The following is a 16,622-nucleotide window of genomic DNA, read 5'->3' as shown; positions in this document are numbered from 1 at the left end:
CATTCTGTAGGCTGTCTTTTAGTTCTTTTGATTTGTTTCTTTTGCTGTCCAGAAGCTCTTTATCTTGATGAAGTCCCACTAGTTCATCTTTGCTTTTATTTCTCTAAATATTCTAATTATAACTATAAAAACAACAGAATAGTTATTCTGGCTTAATTGGTTAAGCATCTGACTCTTGATCTCAGCTCAGGCCTTGATCTCAGGGTCATGAGTTCAAGCCCCGTATTGGGCTCCACTCTGGGCATAGAGCCTACTTAAAAAAAAAACAAAAAAAAAACAAAAAACCAGAAATATACGGGTACCATACCTGCACAAGGGGCCAACATGTTAACCACTTCTATTCGGTCAATATAGATCATGACCCCACCACTAAAAACAAAGAAATGGAAAAAGTGTGAGCCAAGTAAAATTACAATCCCAGATTTCCACATCGTCAAACATATCCCACATGTTAGAAATTTGGGAGGAAAATCTAAAGACATACAACTACTTGTTGATTAAAATGACTACTAACCACCACTCAATCATCACTCAAATGTCCCCTCCACACACTTAATTTGGCTCTTCTCCCAACTAAGGCTCACCTCTGTAATTGCCATAATCAAACTGCTCACGTGAAGACTAAACCTATAACCTAGGGCTACTTAGCACTTTGCCCTTATGAACTGAAGCCAACAGCTAAAGCAGTGCACTTCTCAAACTTTTCCATCAAAGAACAAGGAAAACAGTTTCCCAAGAGGTATGAAGGTCATCCATGGGCTGACACTTTTTTGGTTTTCTGCCTTATTTTATAATCATAAAGAGTTACAATCTACTTTTTAATCTGTATTTATTCTAATATGAAAAAAAGAATTTTCCTCCAAATTCTTAAGTAAAATTGACACTTCAGAAAGATACGACTTGTTAATTAATGGCTTCCTATACTTCTTGGCCTATCAGAACAGACCCTAATGCACACATGAGCCTCATGAAGTTAGAGATTTTGAAACCAAACAACTAAGTCTTCCTAACAACTTAGGACATTTTTTCCTGATTAAAAAAAGAGTAACACCTGTTCAAAGAAAAAAAAAATCTGAGAGAATAAGGGAAGTGTGAAAATAAAATTTCAGAAGTTGCCAATTTTGAGTCCTCTCTAAAGGGAATCCACAAGAGTGTTACAGAAAGACCTACAAAGAACTTAGTATCAAATATGTAAACTTAAAAAAGGGAAATTCTCCCTTTTTACAAGCATTTCTGTCCTTCCATAGCTGGTCATGTCTCTTTTACAGGTTTGTAATACTGATATTTTAGTCATTCAAAATAGAACATTAAAAAAAAAAAAAAAACCTTGATTGTTACATTCTTGTTTTGATACAATTCAATATACTGATTATACTCTAGAAATAATTTGGGTTTTGCCTGCTGTTCTCCCCCTAAAACTCTTTAGGGCAGAGACTTTCAAAGTAAGGTCCACATACCCGCAGCAAGAGCATCACCTAGAAACTTCTCCTAGAAATGCAAATTATTGAACCTAATTCCAGACCTAATGAACCAGAACCTCTAATTAGATGGCATTTAGGGGGCGCCGGGGAGGCTTAGTAGGTTAAGCATCTGACTCTTGGTTTTAGCTCAGGTCATGAGATTGAGACCTGTGTCAGGCTCTGCGCTCAACGTGGAGTCTGTCTGAGATTCTCTCTCCCTCTGCTCCTTCCCCTGGCTCGCTTGCTCTCTAAGTAAATAAATAAAATTAAAAAAAAAAAAAATCTTTGTTAGATGGTATTTAGTACTACAGATGACAAGGTCAGATTTCATTCAGTTTGTTACTGAGTTCCTACTCTGAGTTAAGTGTTGAGTTAGGCACTTTACATACACTAATCCTAATCCTCACAATAACTCTGCAAGATAAGGACACCTGGATCGCTCAATGGTTAGTGTCTGCCTTTGGTTCAGGGTATGATACCAGGGTCCTGGGATCGAGTCCTGCTTTGGGCTCCCCACAGGGAATCTGCTTCTCCCTCTGCCTATGTCTCTGCCTCTCTCTGTGTGTCTCTCATGAATAAATAAATAAAATCTTAAAAAAAAAAACAAAAAAACTCTGCAAGATAGGTCTTATTATCTGATTTTTACAAACAAGGAAACTAAGCTTAACAAAGTCAATACAGGCATGTATGAGGACAAGGATTATATGGGAACTCTCTGTCCTTTTTTTTTTTTTTTCCTCTGTCCTTTTCTTAGCTATGAACCTGTAAGTGCCCTAAAATATAAAGTCTATCCAAAAAAAAAAAAAAAAAAGTCAATAAAGCAGATGTGGCAGTACTGATAACATGAAGCTAAGGTCTGCCAAGCTCCAAAACTACTTTTTTCTAATACACAGTCTTCTAAGATGGAAAACTCAGGAGACATGGGTTACTATCATGTCTATCTGAAAGACATTTATGAACGAAAATTCCATCTAAACTAAAGGCAGGTTGATAAGCGAGGGGAAAGCTTACCTTGTTCCACAAGGCACGTTTTTAACTTCATCGGTTTGTAGTGTTGTCTGGGGGGAAAAGATATTTCATGAATACTCAGGACACACATAGTCAAAGAACTTTGGTCCCAGAGGAAAACCTCCAGAGAACTGCTAAGAGATAAGTTACAGAAGAGCTCCATTACAATTTTAGTCCCCAAAGATTAGCTATCAGAGTAATTTCTTTTCATATCCTAGTAGACATGAAAAAACAAGACAAAATATTTTATAACTAATGTCCCAATCAAGATGCATTGGGAAAAGAAAAAAGAAAGGAAAGAAATTAAGAAAGGGAAAGAAGTATATAGGCATGCACTTGGAAAGTGTTCATTCTCTAAGTCTCTTATTTGCCTAGAGCTGGCCTGGGATTGGAAACTGCATGGCTTACACAAGGATACTATCATTAGGACTAGTGCTCTAAACTTTAATTCCACTGCATATTCTGGACACACCAAACCTTATTTAAGGAGACAGCAAATATTACTTTATGGAATATAAACAAAAAGGAAACATGGTCCTTGTTTCTAAAAAGCTCACAATCCAACACAGGAGATACAATTCTCATAAAGCAATCTATAACAAGTATAAAATTAACAGAGCATAAACTGAATTGTTTAACTTAAATGATAAAGAGTGAAATAATAGTTTGGAAAGCTCTCTCTGGTAAAGTATTTATAAGCCAAGTCTAGAGGAGAAAAATGAGAAAGATGAAGCAGAGACACATCTTAGATTTAATAGCTTCTCATGCCAGGTGTTCCTTTAGTCTCATGAATATAGACTATATGTTATATGTTATGAAGAATATATAGGAAGACTTTGTGACTGTCACTTGCTTTTTGCTTTTTCTGTGCTTTGGTTAACAGGTGCTGGCAAATGAGACTTTCTCCTGGCCCCTACCTACTGGGGACCAACATGGCTGTCTTTCCAGTCTAAATCATCCATCTTTCTCTTGCCTGAGTGGGAAGGGAGGAAGTCCAGGCAGAGGACAGAACTGGAGACCGTCCATCTAGGAAATGGGCCCATGAGGCCACACTTGTAGAACATCTGGACTATTCTAGAGCTTTTATTTCTGGTGTGTTTGTTACACAGCTGTTTGAAATGTTTAGTAAAACTTTATAAACTTAAAAAAAAAAAAAAGGAGCTATCTTATCAAATATACAAAGTTGAAAACAAACTGCGTGCATAGGAGATGATAGGAAGCAAGCTGGCTTGCCTGGAGCAAAAGAGGCAATATAGAGGAGTGCGAATTTTGATAAGAGAATGTGATATTAGACAGAGGGCTCTGATGTCCACTGGGGGCTTATGCTCTCCATAGGCCATTTTACACATAGCCACAAAATGGACCTTTCAAAAATTTTTTTTCCTTTAATTCCTGTACTTATATGTGATGTACTTACATGTGATACTCATCCATCTTGTCTGGAGTCAAGAAAACCATCTAGGGAGCTAAAGTATTAATTAATTTAGTAAAGGCCATGGAAATTGAAAGCTGTCAATTCAGGAGACATAACAGGAAGGATGTAGTAAGCATCTGCACATAACATCCCGAGAGGGAAAAGATTATAACTCTAGGATTGAGAGATTAGGGGAATAGTAAATACAAGCCACAGGTTCTGGGCAGAGTGAGGGAAGTTGATGAAGAGATGAGTTCAATTTATTTCCTTCCAAACATCAACCAAATTCAATTTCCATATCCCACATCAGCTTTTAATATACATCCCTCTTTAACCTAGAGGATATCACCTAGCCAAGAACTAGGAAAGAGTTGAAATGCTAAATCCTCTACTTAATATTCTATATTCAAGTACTGAATTCTTTTAGATCATCCCCAAAATTATCTTCCCAGGAGGAACATTTATTTTAAAAGTCTTTGGTTATGTTATATATGCTATAAAGGGTGAAAGTTTTCATATTTCTCTAAGCATAGGTTTTTTTTATTTTTAGTATCATATGCAAGATCTCACATTTCTCAAGATGCTAGTAATATATTCCTTTCAAATGCCAAGTTTGTTAAGCCATTTGTTTATATAGGCTGTCTTCTCATGTGTTCCAAAAATTCCTAAAAATAAATTTATGTCTCATTCTTACAAGAACAATTTCTTAAAAGAGTTTTATTAATGTATTTCTTTCCTAGAATGTTATTGCGTCATTTATAAAGAACATTCCTATTCAGCCCCCTGGCTCTAGCCTTTAATATTTTGTAGATGCAAAGTATATTAGTTTACACTAAAATCTTTTTACTATTTTTGTGTAATTATAACAATTTACTACTATTTATGTTACATATACACCATAAAACTGTCATATGTAGTTAACCTCTAAATCTGTTTTAATGTTTATTGACTGTATCTCTTTGATATGTCTCTGCATCAGTAGGATTCAAAATAATAAGCTCCAAAAAGACAGAAACATATTTGGCTGGCTTTGAACAAGATTTTTAAAACATCTGAGGATGCCACCGATAACATCATCACTGTTTGGGCTGTTGGTAAATTCATGTAACTAAAACCCTTTAAAGGAGGAGTAACTGAAGTCTTTAATGGTTAAATCATTTCTGCAAAGTCATATAACCAATTAGTGGCAGAGCCAAAACCTAAGTCTCCAGGTTCCTGGCCTCATGTTCACTACACCATATGGCTTCCTAAGAAGTTAGCTCAATTGAAAAACTTTCACCACAAGCAAGAAAGGTCAGAAATATAAATTTCTTACAACTCCTGCTTTGGGAAGTTTGGAGACTTTCTGGGAAGAAAACATACAAAGAAACTTAGAGAATACAAACAACATTATTAAAGGAAATGTGACCAAGAACCAAAATTTACTATACAGACTTTACGAGCTATAGATTAGAAGACGGATTTGCAATGAAACTTCAAAAGGCTGGCAAGATTGAGATAGGAGAGCAGTAATGAAGGGAGAGATAGTGAGAAAAGAGGTGACAACATGAACCAAGGCAAGAATGAAAAAAATAAACATAGGAAAACAATATGGAAATCAGTCTGACTAGGGAAAGAACACTACATTTCATTTCAACAGACACAATTCTTACCCAAAGCCATCTAAAAGGGAACTGGAAGGAAATATGGAGGATTTAAGTATTCATAATGAAACTCTCACTAGTAGGAAGCCTAGATTTAAATTATAAGATTAAATACACTGAATCTTCCTGAGTCCCAGAAAAATTAATAGCAGATAGTACACAAACTTCGGAATCCAAAGATTTATGATCACGCTGCACTTGTAAGAGTAGTCATGATCTAATCCTTTTTTGTCATCTTGTTGTATCAAAAGATATTTACTAAGTGTCTCCCATGGCAAGATAACTGTTTTTAGTGAACAGATGCTTATTTCATATATTCTGGAATGCTGTCAAAATAGAACATTCACTAGGGTTCCACACAAAATTGTGTTTAATGTCCCAGGCAAAAATGTGCAGCAGAAAGGTTGTGCATAAAAAATTCACATCCTCCATGTTAACAGTAGTCCAGGAGCTGGCCTCTATGGAAACCAAACACCGTTCTAAATGAAGTAATCAATGGTTTGTATTTCTAGTCGTGTTTCAAAGTCCTGCTTTTATTTTGACAGCAGGAACAAAAAAACCCTGCTGCACAGCACTATATAGGTGTGGAATTTAGGAAGTCCTAAATCCTTCCAAGCTGCCTGGCTCATACTTCTAATATACTTCAAGAGAGCGAGGGGATTCAAAATTGTAACTTGTGCTGTGACAACTGTACTCTGAACTTTGTAACTCCTGTGTTAAAGTATCACCATTTGCTTAAGCAATAAGGAAATCCATCTCCACCCACAAACGTAACTGTTCCTGTCACACCTGTCTATCCAGTGTGGGGGCTTCCCTAGGAATCACTCACCTGCACAGATCTGAAGGTAGTAATGAAAGGCAACATGATATGATAGCCTGGTCCACTGGGGCTATTTAGTAAAGCTCCTCCCCTGCGAAAAGATGTTTCAATTCAACAAGATTATAAAGAGAGAAATCCCCTTCCAACTCTAAAATGGTGTGATAAATTCTTAGTCATGCTACTGACCTACTAAAGTCCCACTAATATGATTTACTCATGATGAACAACTACTGGCCCCTAAAATATCTGCCAAAGGTGGGAAAGATCAAATTAAACTGCCACTGTTACATCTTGTTTCATAAGCTCCAACAACGATACCTCTGGGTCTCTGGCACTGCTCTCAGGTACAAAGGATTCTCCTTGGTCTTTAAGGTTCTGAGAAATAATTGTGAAAAAAAACTCTAATGCCTCTAATTGCTGTGGTTTAACTGTACATAACACGAGTCAGATCAAAACATAATATAGTCACCAGACTGAAAAAAGAAGATAACAAAAACTTTAAGAGAATAAGAAAATTTCTGAGGCTTAAGACTCTTTTACTCTACCTACCTATATTAAATTACTAGAGGAATAAAGTCTTTATAAAAAATAACAAAAACCGGGACGCCTGGGTGGCTCAGTGGCTGAGCATCTGTCTTTGGCTCAGGGTGTGATTCTGGGGTCCTGGGATCAAGTCCCACATCAGGCCCCCTGCATGGAGCCTGCTTCTCCCTCTGCCTATGTCTCTGCCTATGTCTTTGCCTCTCTCGTGAATAAATAAAATCTTAAAAACAAAAACAAAACTTAGCATGGAAAGATGAAGGGTAAGGGTATAAAACTATAAATAAATGGTTCATAAGTGTGGACTTAAAAAAAAATAAGTGTGGACTTATTCAGCAAATTTTGCTGTGTGAGAAATATGAACGTACATCTTAGAAATTCTACAAAGGAGGCATTTGGGGGGGACAACTATAAAAAAGAAGTCCTATTTTACAGAATGAATAGTAAATTCATAGAACTTAGTTTCTTATCTTGAAAACATAAATAGGTTTGCAAAGAATTCACAACACATAACTAAGAAAAGATGAGCTGAGGTCCATCCCTAATTGAGAGCCATATCCTGAAATGTTTTCTTTGGTTTAACTGTCAGAAAGACAAAGCCAAACTAGATAGGAATATGGACTACTCTGTCATTTGCTATGCTAGATCTCCATTGCTAAGACCTATCACTAAAACTGTATTTGAAACTAGCACTAGTTTCAAACAGGGAAGACCGCTTCTAAGATTCAGGATGTTAAAGTGGAAAAACGAGCTTTGGGGGGGATAATGAAAACAAGCAGAAAGTTGAAGCTCTTTCAAATACATAATTCCAATTTCTCCAAAATGTACCCTGTCTACATCAAAAGGAACTGGTTGTAACTACGCTGAAGGAAAGCTATTCCGCCTCACCTAGAGAGCAACACATCCCACACTATTCCTTCCCTCAACTTGAAAAGAAAGGGTAAGGTGGGAGAAGGATAGCCCCTCAATCCCCTATTTACGGCTCTCCAGGTCCAGGGATAGAACAATTGTCATGGTCATGGCCTCCTAAGCCAAAACCCTTAACTAGGGGCTATCAGAGGAAAAAAAATCTAAGAACAACCACAAACAGGACCAGAGTTTCTAAATGACATCTCTACAAACTAAAAGCCTGTACAGCTGTATGGAATATAACGATGATTTATCCACCTCTTCAGTCACGGTGCAGTGACCACTGCCTTTCTTTCTTCTTCGTTTTCCCCCAACAGATAATTGAATTTGCCGTCTACCAGGAGTAATTGTGACAAGTCCTAACGTCCGCACAAAATGCACAGAGCACCGGAACCGTCCAGTACCTCGAGGGTGTCGGCCCCCATACTGCCACAGGGCTGGGGCGAAAATCGCTTCCTAAGACTGGAGAGCTCCCCGATACCGCAAGAGGGTACGACTTCATAGACCCACTTTCCACCTCCTTGAGAAGCCCAGAAGCCTGCACAAGCCGCTCACCTGTAGTACACGGCCAGGTGTCCTTCCTCGATCTTGTGGATGGAGGCGTAGAGAAGGACAACCACCAGACTCACCGCTGCGGCCACCAGAACCCGGGCTTGAGTCATATTCATCCTTGTTCCTCCTACACGAGGCAGGAAAGGATCCCCAGCCCAGTGAGTGACAGGCCCACCCCCTCCACTTTGCACCCTCCCTCCGGAGAGCTGGCGTCCTTCCGCAGGGCGAGCCGGGGAGTCCCGCGCCCCTTGTCCCGCATTCTTCTCTCCTCACCCAGCCTACTTCCCCCTGGCTAACCCCTTGGCCCGAAGCGGGCCGTGCGCCGCCCCTATTCGCTCAGCGTCCTGACACCCCCTCTCTCAATAGCCTCTCCCCCCCCACCCCCCGCCCCCAAATTCGGCGGAAGGCACTAACTGAGAAGGGGCCAGCCGCAGACTCCGGAGGGAGGCCGACCCTAAGGCCGCGCCTCACGGATCAGTGACGCATCGCCCCCGCCCGCACGTGCAGCCACCTCCCGGGCCGCGCCAACCGCCGCCAACAGTCGGCCCCGCCCACTCGGCCGGCACTGCGGCTGCGCAGGCCACGCACGCCGACGCAGCGCTCGTCGCGCCACTAGAGAGACGGAGAGCGGGCGGGCCAAAATTCTCGCGGCCTCCCGCCGTCGGAGGTACGTGCGCTCCTGTCTGCGCAATGCTGGTTTCCTGCTCTGGAAGAGAAGGGATGTCGGCCGTCGGGAGTAAGCTGGGGTGTAGAGGAGAGGAGATGGCGCCTGGGATGAGGGACTGGTCAGTTAGTTCTTGTGCAGAAACCGACTCCCGCACTCTCGGTGTGGTGGCTGTTTTGTCTTTTTGTGGTTTAAACCGTATGACAAGCACGTGTTTCAGGCACGGATCCTGTGCGAATTCAGGAGCAGTAGACCTGTTGCAGGAAAAGTAGTGTGGAAATTCAGAAGAGAAGGATCTTCAGTCTGAGCACATCTTTCGTCATCAGGTGTATTTCTGAGTAGTGATTAACGTGCCAGAATACTGATCCAGTGAGGGCTTCATGAAGGTCATTCCAAATAGGGACAGAATGCGCTAAGCACACAGAGAGTGTGATGTATGTGTGTGGGGCGAGGAAGAGGATGGGATGGGCTAGGCCAAGCCCAGATTTTGAAAGGTTTGCATGCATTTTTTTCCGCAGGGAGAGGGAGGTGCATGACTAGAGAACAGAAAAACTTCATTTTTCCCTAACCGCAGTCTTCTGTTATGGATTGTATACATACATTACTAAAAACGAAAAGGACAAAATTAAAGAGTAGAGATGGGAATGAGATGGATGAATGCAAGGGAAATAAAAGGCGGCATATTTAAAGTAGGTTGGGCAGTAATCCTGTAAACCCAGAAAGGCTAGTGGGACAGTTGGGCAAGGGAGATTATCATGGCAGGGCTGTGTAACTTTGGGCGGCGAAGTATGGGAAAACAGTACTTTATGCCCAGTGAGTCTGCAGAATGGCTAAGAGTGGAGACAGATTGCAGGCGGAGAAGCCAAGTGGTTAGGAAACTGCAGGCCCAAGTGATGGGGGAACAGAGGATTAGCTGAGGACAAAGCACAAGCCCAGGGCAGCACACTTAGAAGTCCTTGGTACAGTCAGAGGGACATTCCTTAACAGACTCAACTGCCTCGATGTTAATACTTTGCTAAGGGCAAAAGGCAATCTTAGCCCGACCCCCCAGATCCTGTAAGTCTACCTTAACATGTAAAAATTCCTTTAGAAACTTTATCTCTAAACCCCCACAAGAATCATGTTGGCAACCATCCCCCAAGCACATGGCCCATGGATACACTTCTGAAGGGTCTCATGCCTCAGGTTTTATTAGACGGTAATAAATGACCTTTTCCCAACAATAGGTCCTGGAAACCTTGCTTCCAAACTCCTTAGAGAGTATGCTATTCCCAAACCCTTCCCAACTCCCAGGTATATAATCAGCCACTCCTCACTAGCCTGGGGCAGCAGCTCTTCTTGCCCACAGGTTCTGTCCTGTCCCCGTGCTTTAATAAAACCACCACTTTGCACCACAGACCTCTCAATTCTTTCTAGGTTGTCAGCTCCGGACCTCCCCTATATTCCAAAACTTCATCACAAGGTTATAAAGGCAGTAATTGTGAAAATGGGAAGTCCTAAATAGGATTTTAAGTAGCAAGCCCTCCCAGGCCACTCTGCCGTCTCCCTTCAATAAATGCACTTACCTGTATTGTTCCTAAGACTTTAATTACCTACAGATATCTGGGACCTTGTCTGTTCCAGATAAATGATATCAGCAAAACTTAGCTATTTTAATTTCCAGAAAGCAAAAAGAAGGAAAAACAACTTGTTCCAGTTTTCTAGATGGATTCTCTTCATTTTTCATAATACTGCTGGAATTAAAGAATGAAATGTAGACATTCACAAATGCCATTCAACTCTGAAAAGATGTGCCCCAATAAAAAAATAGTCAATTCACACATCAGAAATAAGTCTTAGGTGATCTCTCACTATAACCTGTTCTGACTCATAGCACCTGCCCATATCACCCCAGCCACACCATAAAATAGCCACACCCTATAACAGCTCTTTTATCAGTTACCACAGTGATATTTAGAAAATACACAATCATCTAAATAAATTCTTTCAACAATCATTTCAATGCTTGGATGGCTTGCAATGTTCAGATTCCCAGATAAGCATTCTTCTTGTACTGCCTTTAGTTAACTGTTTCTGATCTTGCCATCTAGCTCATCATCTTCCAAGCAGCAGGTACCCATACATGTTTTATTAAAACTCTCTAGAACTGGAGAAGCAAGAGATAGACTGCCTGTCAAAATAGCTGACAGAATTTCCATTTTTAGAGAAACAGTAGTATCAGATGGGTAAAAATTTAGAAGACAGCCCCAAGATCCACGGTGTAAAGCGGCACTACTAGCAAAATGAGGATGGTGTGACTAAGACCTCGGTTTATAGACCAAGATATGAGCATGGTTTTTAGACACAGTGGTGACAGGACATCTCAGAAGAAAAGACTATATTAAAAGAAGTTACCCAATGCTGTTTTTACTGTAAGTCCTGTTTAATTCCTAAGGAAAGTACACTGAGGGCCTATGATGTTATATTCTGTGCTTCAGTTCCACTTCATGGAATCTTCACATTTTCCTAAACCATATTCAAACCTATCATAATCTGATTAAAATGAATAAAGATTCTAAAAGTAATTTAAAAATCATTTAATACACAAAGTGGAAAACTATAATATAAAAGCATTTCACATTTTTTAAAAACACATAATACCTTCTAAATTATTTAACAGGTGATAGATCCACAATCCTTTATCTGAAACCCTTAGGACAAGATGTTTCAGAATTATGAAATTTTTGGATTTTAGAAAGGTAATTCAGTGCATATACCATACTACATAAACACCCAGCAGGGTCTGTGGCAGCCCCATCCCACTCCCAATAATCAAATATGTTAATATTTCCACAGCAAAATAAATGAATATTCACACTAAATGGGATAAGTAGATTCAATGTCAGTTCAGGTTAGATTTTCAAGCAAATGAGTTTTGTTACCAAGCTTATGAAAAACCTTGTTTTCAGAGTTTTGATTTTGGAATTACAGATAAGGGAGTGCAGATCTTTATAAATTTGTAGGACAAGACATGAAAAATTCGTTAAACAAATGACCCATTTTTACAAATGAAAAAACAACAGTTTTCAAACACATTATAAATTAACAGGCATCTTCTTGATATTATTAAATGTACATCTTAAATACATATACACACAGCACATTTAACAAGATGAGAATCAACTTATTAAAGGCACAGATGCACAATTCCTTCTATAGGAAAGGGATATTATCAAATGTGCAGTAAAATTAAAATTAAGTCAACTCCTTATGTTGCCAGGAAGAGCATTTCTGAATGCAACAAAAGGAGGTAGAGTTTATTCTTCATGAAGTACAGTTTTACTTGAGACCAATCTCTCCCACAAAAACAGGCAAACAACTTTTACTTACAACACATACATTAGTTGAGGTTTTGTTTTCTGCATATCGATGATACTTTTGGCCTTATGCCCAAAATTTAGTGGTAAAGATGGTTTTTAGTCAGTTAAGTGTTTTATCATGTTTGAAGACAAATGGATTGCCATGATATGCTTAAGTAGCTATCATATTTAAACAAGTCCACTGACTTGTTTAAAATTCTCTGTTCACGGGTTAAAATTCTGTTTAGGGGTTAAAATTTCCCAAAGTCAAAATACCGTGCTTGTAAAATCTTGCATTTTTTCTGATCATAGCCATTTCTTCCATTTGTTGGTTGGTGTCTGAAGAGTGTTTTCATGGGAGAAAAACAAATTTCCTGCATGTGCAGCAACAATCTTCGTCAGTTTGGGCACACTGAATAAGTAGCAAGTCATTCTGTTAACCAACTCCAATCAAGATTCTAAAACCAGCATGGAAAAAATTATAATTAGATGTTGACTATAACAGTAGGTTTATGGGTGTTACTTTTTGCAAGTTTTCTGTGTGTTTGGACATTTTATAATCAAAAGTTGAAAAATCAAAGTATAAGTTACAGTTAAATTTTACCTTCTGTCCTGCCGATTAAAAAAAATATTTCAAAAAAAATATTTCAGTTTTCATAAATATTTGAAGTAAATAATTAATGAAAGGAAATACAAACAATTGACCTTGAGACTAACTGTAGTAAAGTTAACTCAATAAACATTTTTTGTGGTTTCTCTGAGTTTTAACAAATCAGTAATTCACAGTAACCAAATCTTAATATTTCTATTAGTTTTGACTGTATTAACATTATTCGTTTTACATACAGCTGTTATTATATTTGAGTTACAGTACAAATCCTGCCCCGTCTTATTGAAGAAAATTGATTACTGAAGCAAAAAAGGTACAAACCATTCAATTTCAGTGGTCACATTGCAAAAAAAGTTCACCCTTCATTTAATTTGACCAAAATGCTACTGCTGAAGATTTACTAATGACATAATCCTAGTATATCCATGAATAAGAGAAGATCGGGATCTGAGGTCAAAGATATAACTTAAACGTCTTTTCTCTTTCTTCTGAGTTCTCCTTTTCCCCATATGCATCCCAAATGCCAGAGGTGGCTAGCATGGAAAGTCAAAACATACCCATATCCATATAAAACTTACCATCATTCTACTGCCCTGTTCCTCATTTGCTTCATGAATAATAGTGCTTAAATGGCCAAGACAGTTCAAATTTTCTTCTATCATTTGTACTATAGTCTCCCTGTATGATGAAAAAACAAAGCCTTTTCAAATACAGCAAAGGGACATACAAATTTCCTCTACCTTCTGGTCTTCAGGGTCAGGATAATCACTGCCCCTCCTGCAGCCCTGCAACCCAGCACCCCAATGCAGCTGATTCCTATAGTCTTCAGTTTCCTTATCCCTCCCACCCAGAGGCAGAGTCTTGCTTGTTAATGCAAGCTGTTGCTTCTGCCCAGCTTGAATGAGAAGAAATCCATTATAAATGCAATCTCATTTTCCTCTGAAATATAAGCAGCACTTAAATACAACTACCCTCCCCACCCTTGGAAAATGCTAATGGGGGGTGGAGTGGGAGAGAAAATTGTAGCGCAGACAGATGAAAAATCTTTTTGTTTCTGGAATATTTTCCTTTCCTTATAAGTAGTAAAAATATCAGTGTGCTTACTCCAGAGACACAAATATAAGGGTGACGATAAAGAAGTACAATCTGGTCTGCAAAGATAAGGGAAGGTGAAAACTCTGGTTGGAAACTACAGATGACAGCGATGAAAAAGAAAACAAGCAAGCTGATTTCTGAGGACAGCAGAAGAAAATAGCATCATAAGGTAGCTGCCCAGAACCAACAAGAATCTCTGGAAGTTTATATTTGAAGAAAATCCTTATTTTGGTTTCCACCTTCCCCACTTTCCTCTGCCATTTGGCCTCTATCCTTTACCTTTTACCAGCCCTCAGTCTCTACCTTACTAGAATTAGTTCTAGGCCATAAATGATAGCCACTATAAGGTCAAAACTAAATTCTAATTCTAAAGTACGTATTCAAAAGATGAAAAATTGAATCCAACAGATCCCACCTTGGTGGTTAAGTATTATGTGCACATTGTAATTGAAATCAATTTTACTTTATAACGTATTCCTACTGGAAAACATATTTAAAATTCCTGTCCGACATGCTTTTGCTAGCAACCCAAACTCAAATTAGAAATTGACTGTATAGAGGTGACATTTGCAACCATTAGCATCCCCTAACCTAAATGCCTTTAACAAAAGTAAAAAGGTTAGTAATGTACTAAATTTTATTTGTTTCAACTCTGAGTAATGGAATATTTTCTAAAGTCAATTAAATTATATAGCCTGTGCTGTAGCTGTGGATGTATTACATTGGGCCAAATCTCTAATGATCCCAAGATACACCCTACAACTTGCTTTCTTTAAAAAAATAAAATACCTGATATCAGCTTTCCTTCCTGCCATGTGCTTTTCTCTCATAAAAGTAGAGTACAGAATGTGCAACTGCATGACCTCCTGAGCAGTGATGTAACATGGCTGCACTTCTGCAAAACTAATTATGGGCAGAGCTTCCAGGTAATGCTGGTGCTGCTGTAGAGGTCTCCATGAGTTGTGAGAAAAGCGACAATACACAAGCTAGCAAAGAGCCACTGGCTCTGGATACGGCACATCTTATGCTGAGAAAAATAACAGAAATGGATAGTCATTCAGCTTTTAGCAGGAGAGTAGGAATTAATAAAAGAAAATATAAGGCTTCACACTTGAGTTCTTATTTGCAAAACTGATTTAAGGCATTGAAAAAAGCCCGATTTTAGAAATACCAAGTTATAAAATCAAGTAGATTACACTCAATAATTCATTAGAAAGGTGATCAAGGACCCCAAAATGATAAATCCAAAAGACAGCATAACTTTTGAGATAAATGGTTATGGAAGAAATAGCTTGGGTAAAAGAATTGCTAAGCCAGTAACAGAGAAAGAACTTAAAACTTAGATTGAGCTACATAAGTAACATTTGCTGATATTTACTTTCCATACACTTCACATACAACATCTAATTGAATTTTCAGAACAGTTCCCATTTTACAGGTGAGGAAATGGGAACATTTAAAGAATCAAGTTAATTTGCCCAAGGTTATTACAAAGGGACATTATTATAAAAGGGACAGTCAGGATTTAACCCTGGTGTATAAAGTACTGAAGACTATTTCTTAACCACTATGCTCTACTCTACTTCATTCCTACCACTGCTCTTGAAAACAACTATCTATTGTTGCAAAGTGAACCCACCCATCTTGAGGAGTTACCACGCATGACAGAGGATGTTCACGTTCTGCTGAATTTGGAGGAAGCCATGCTGATGCCTGAGGGGTTACTGCACCTTCTAGACTGGATCCTACGAGGGACCGGGCAGAACTCTGTGTCTGAAGGGGGAAAAAGTAAATAAGATTACAGGTAAGCACCACAATTGATTCATACAATTTCCTACAATGTTCCTAAGATTTACACTTCTACCAGTGCTTAGATGCACAACCACAAAACTATCCTCACCTTTTTATAAGTATTTCTGTACAAAACTATCCTGTCCTTGACCACCTTTCTTAACCAAAACCAAAGGTATTTGCCCTTCTCATTCCACTTTTGTTGGAGAAAAAAAAAAAAAAAACTAGTTGAACAAGGGGCTAGAGTTTTATTAACTGATCACACACATCTATTCCCAAATTGGGATAGGATTCCACAGTGGTCTACGGCTGGAAGGAATAGATAAACATGAGACCAGAGAGGAAAGAAATAATGAAGGATGATCATGATCTCCTGCATCTGAAGCCAAACACCAAGAAAAGAACATAAGCATCAACCTTAACACAAAATACAGACATCTTTAAAAGGATTCAGCTCATGCCGACAAAAGAATCCCTTTTGCAGAGAATACTAGCAAATCAATGTCACATTAAATAATTTATTAAAAGTTACTTACACAGGCAATTTTAAGGAGATGCCATATTTCTTTCTGTCTCTTTCCCTGCATAAACATGACAGTATTGTCAGCTTCTTTGATGTTACTGAGGGCCATTTCCACCTTGGGCAGTAGATCAATAATCTTCTGCTTACAGCCCAATAACTTGCTGGAGAGATGAAATCAGTGTCACACAATTAGACATCCCCCTAAGACTATCTACCATACTCCCACACCCAACTGGGAAAATGAACCACAATCAG

General features: G+C 38.8%; 2 protein-coding genes and 1 long non-coding RNA gene across 7 annotated transcripts in view; 1 reads left to right on the top strand and 2 right to left on the bottom strand.

The window, feature by feature from the left end:
* The window catches only part of ERLIN1 (ER lipid raft associated 1), a 36,840-nt gene extending 27,929 nt beyond the window's left edge, over window positions 1-8,911 (bottom strand). Inside the window, exons 1-5 of the mRNA XM_041742886.1 lie at window positions 8,761-8,911; window positions 8,350-8,473; window positions 6,355-6,436; window positions 2,472-2,518; window positions 308-369 (exon numbers count right to left, since the gene is read on the bottom strand). Coding sequence (XP_041598820.1) covers window positions 308-369; window positions 2,472-2,518; window positions 6,355-6,436; window positions 8,350-8,462 — 304 coding nt within the window. The 5' untranslated portion in view covers window positions 8,463-8,473; window positions 8,761-8,911. The remainder of the gene's footprint in view (window positions 1-307; window positions 370-2,471; window positions 2,519-6,354; window positions 6,437-8,349; window positions 8,474-8,760) is intronic.
* A 44-nt stretch (window positions 8,912-8,955) lies between these two features.
* Window positions 8,956-16,388, top strand: LOC121484116. Its single transcript, XR_005985946.1, has 3 exons — window positions 8,956-9,082; window positions 15,684-15,857; window positions 16,134-16,388. It is a non-coding gene; the product is annotated as an uncharacterized LOC121484116 (long non-coding RNA).
* CHUK (component of inhibitor of nuclear factor kappa B kinase complex) overlaps window positions 11,412-16,622 on the bottom strand; it is a 37,945-nt gene continuing 32,734 nt past the window's right edge. For 3 of the 5 annotated variants that reach the window (XM_041742881.1, XM_041742882.1, XM_041742884.1), the window contains exons 18-21: window positions 16,381-16,528; window positions 15,693-15,826; window positions 13,537-13,636; window positions 11,412-12,806 (exon numbers count right to left, since the gene is read on the bottom strand). In XM_041742881.1, coding sequence (XP_041598815.1) covers window positions 12,777-12,806; window positions 13,537-13,636; window positions 15,693-15,826; window positions 16,381-16,528 — 412 coding nt within the window. In that variant the 3' untranslated portion in view covers window positions 11,412-12,776. Of the gene's footprint in view, window positions 12,807-13,536; window positions 13,637-14,842; window positions 15,081-15,692; window positions 15,827-16,380; window positions 16,529-16,622 lie in introns of those variants that run through there. The other 2 variants (XM_041742883.1, XR_005985945.1) reach the window with 2 other exon arrangements.

This window comes from Vulpes lagopus, chromosome 2, assembly GCF_018345385.1.
Source record: "Vulpes lagopus strain Blue_001 chromosome 2, ASM1834538v1, whole genome shotgun sequence".
Lineage (NCBI taxonomy): Eukaryota > Metazoa > Chordata > Mammalia > Carnivora > Canidae > Vulpes > Vulpes lagopus.
The sequence above is the reverse complement of the archived record's forward strand: the minus strand, read 5'-3'. Positions and strand labels throughout refer to the sequence as shown.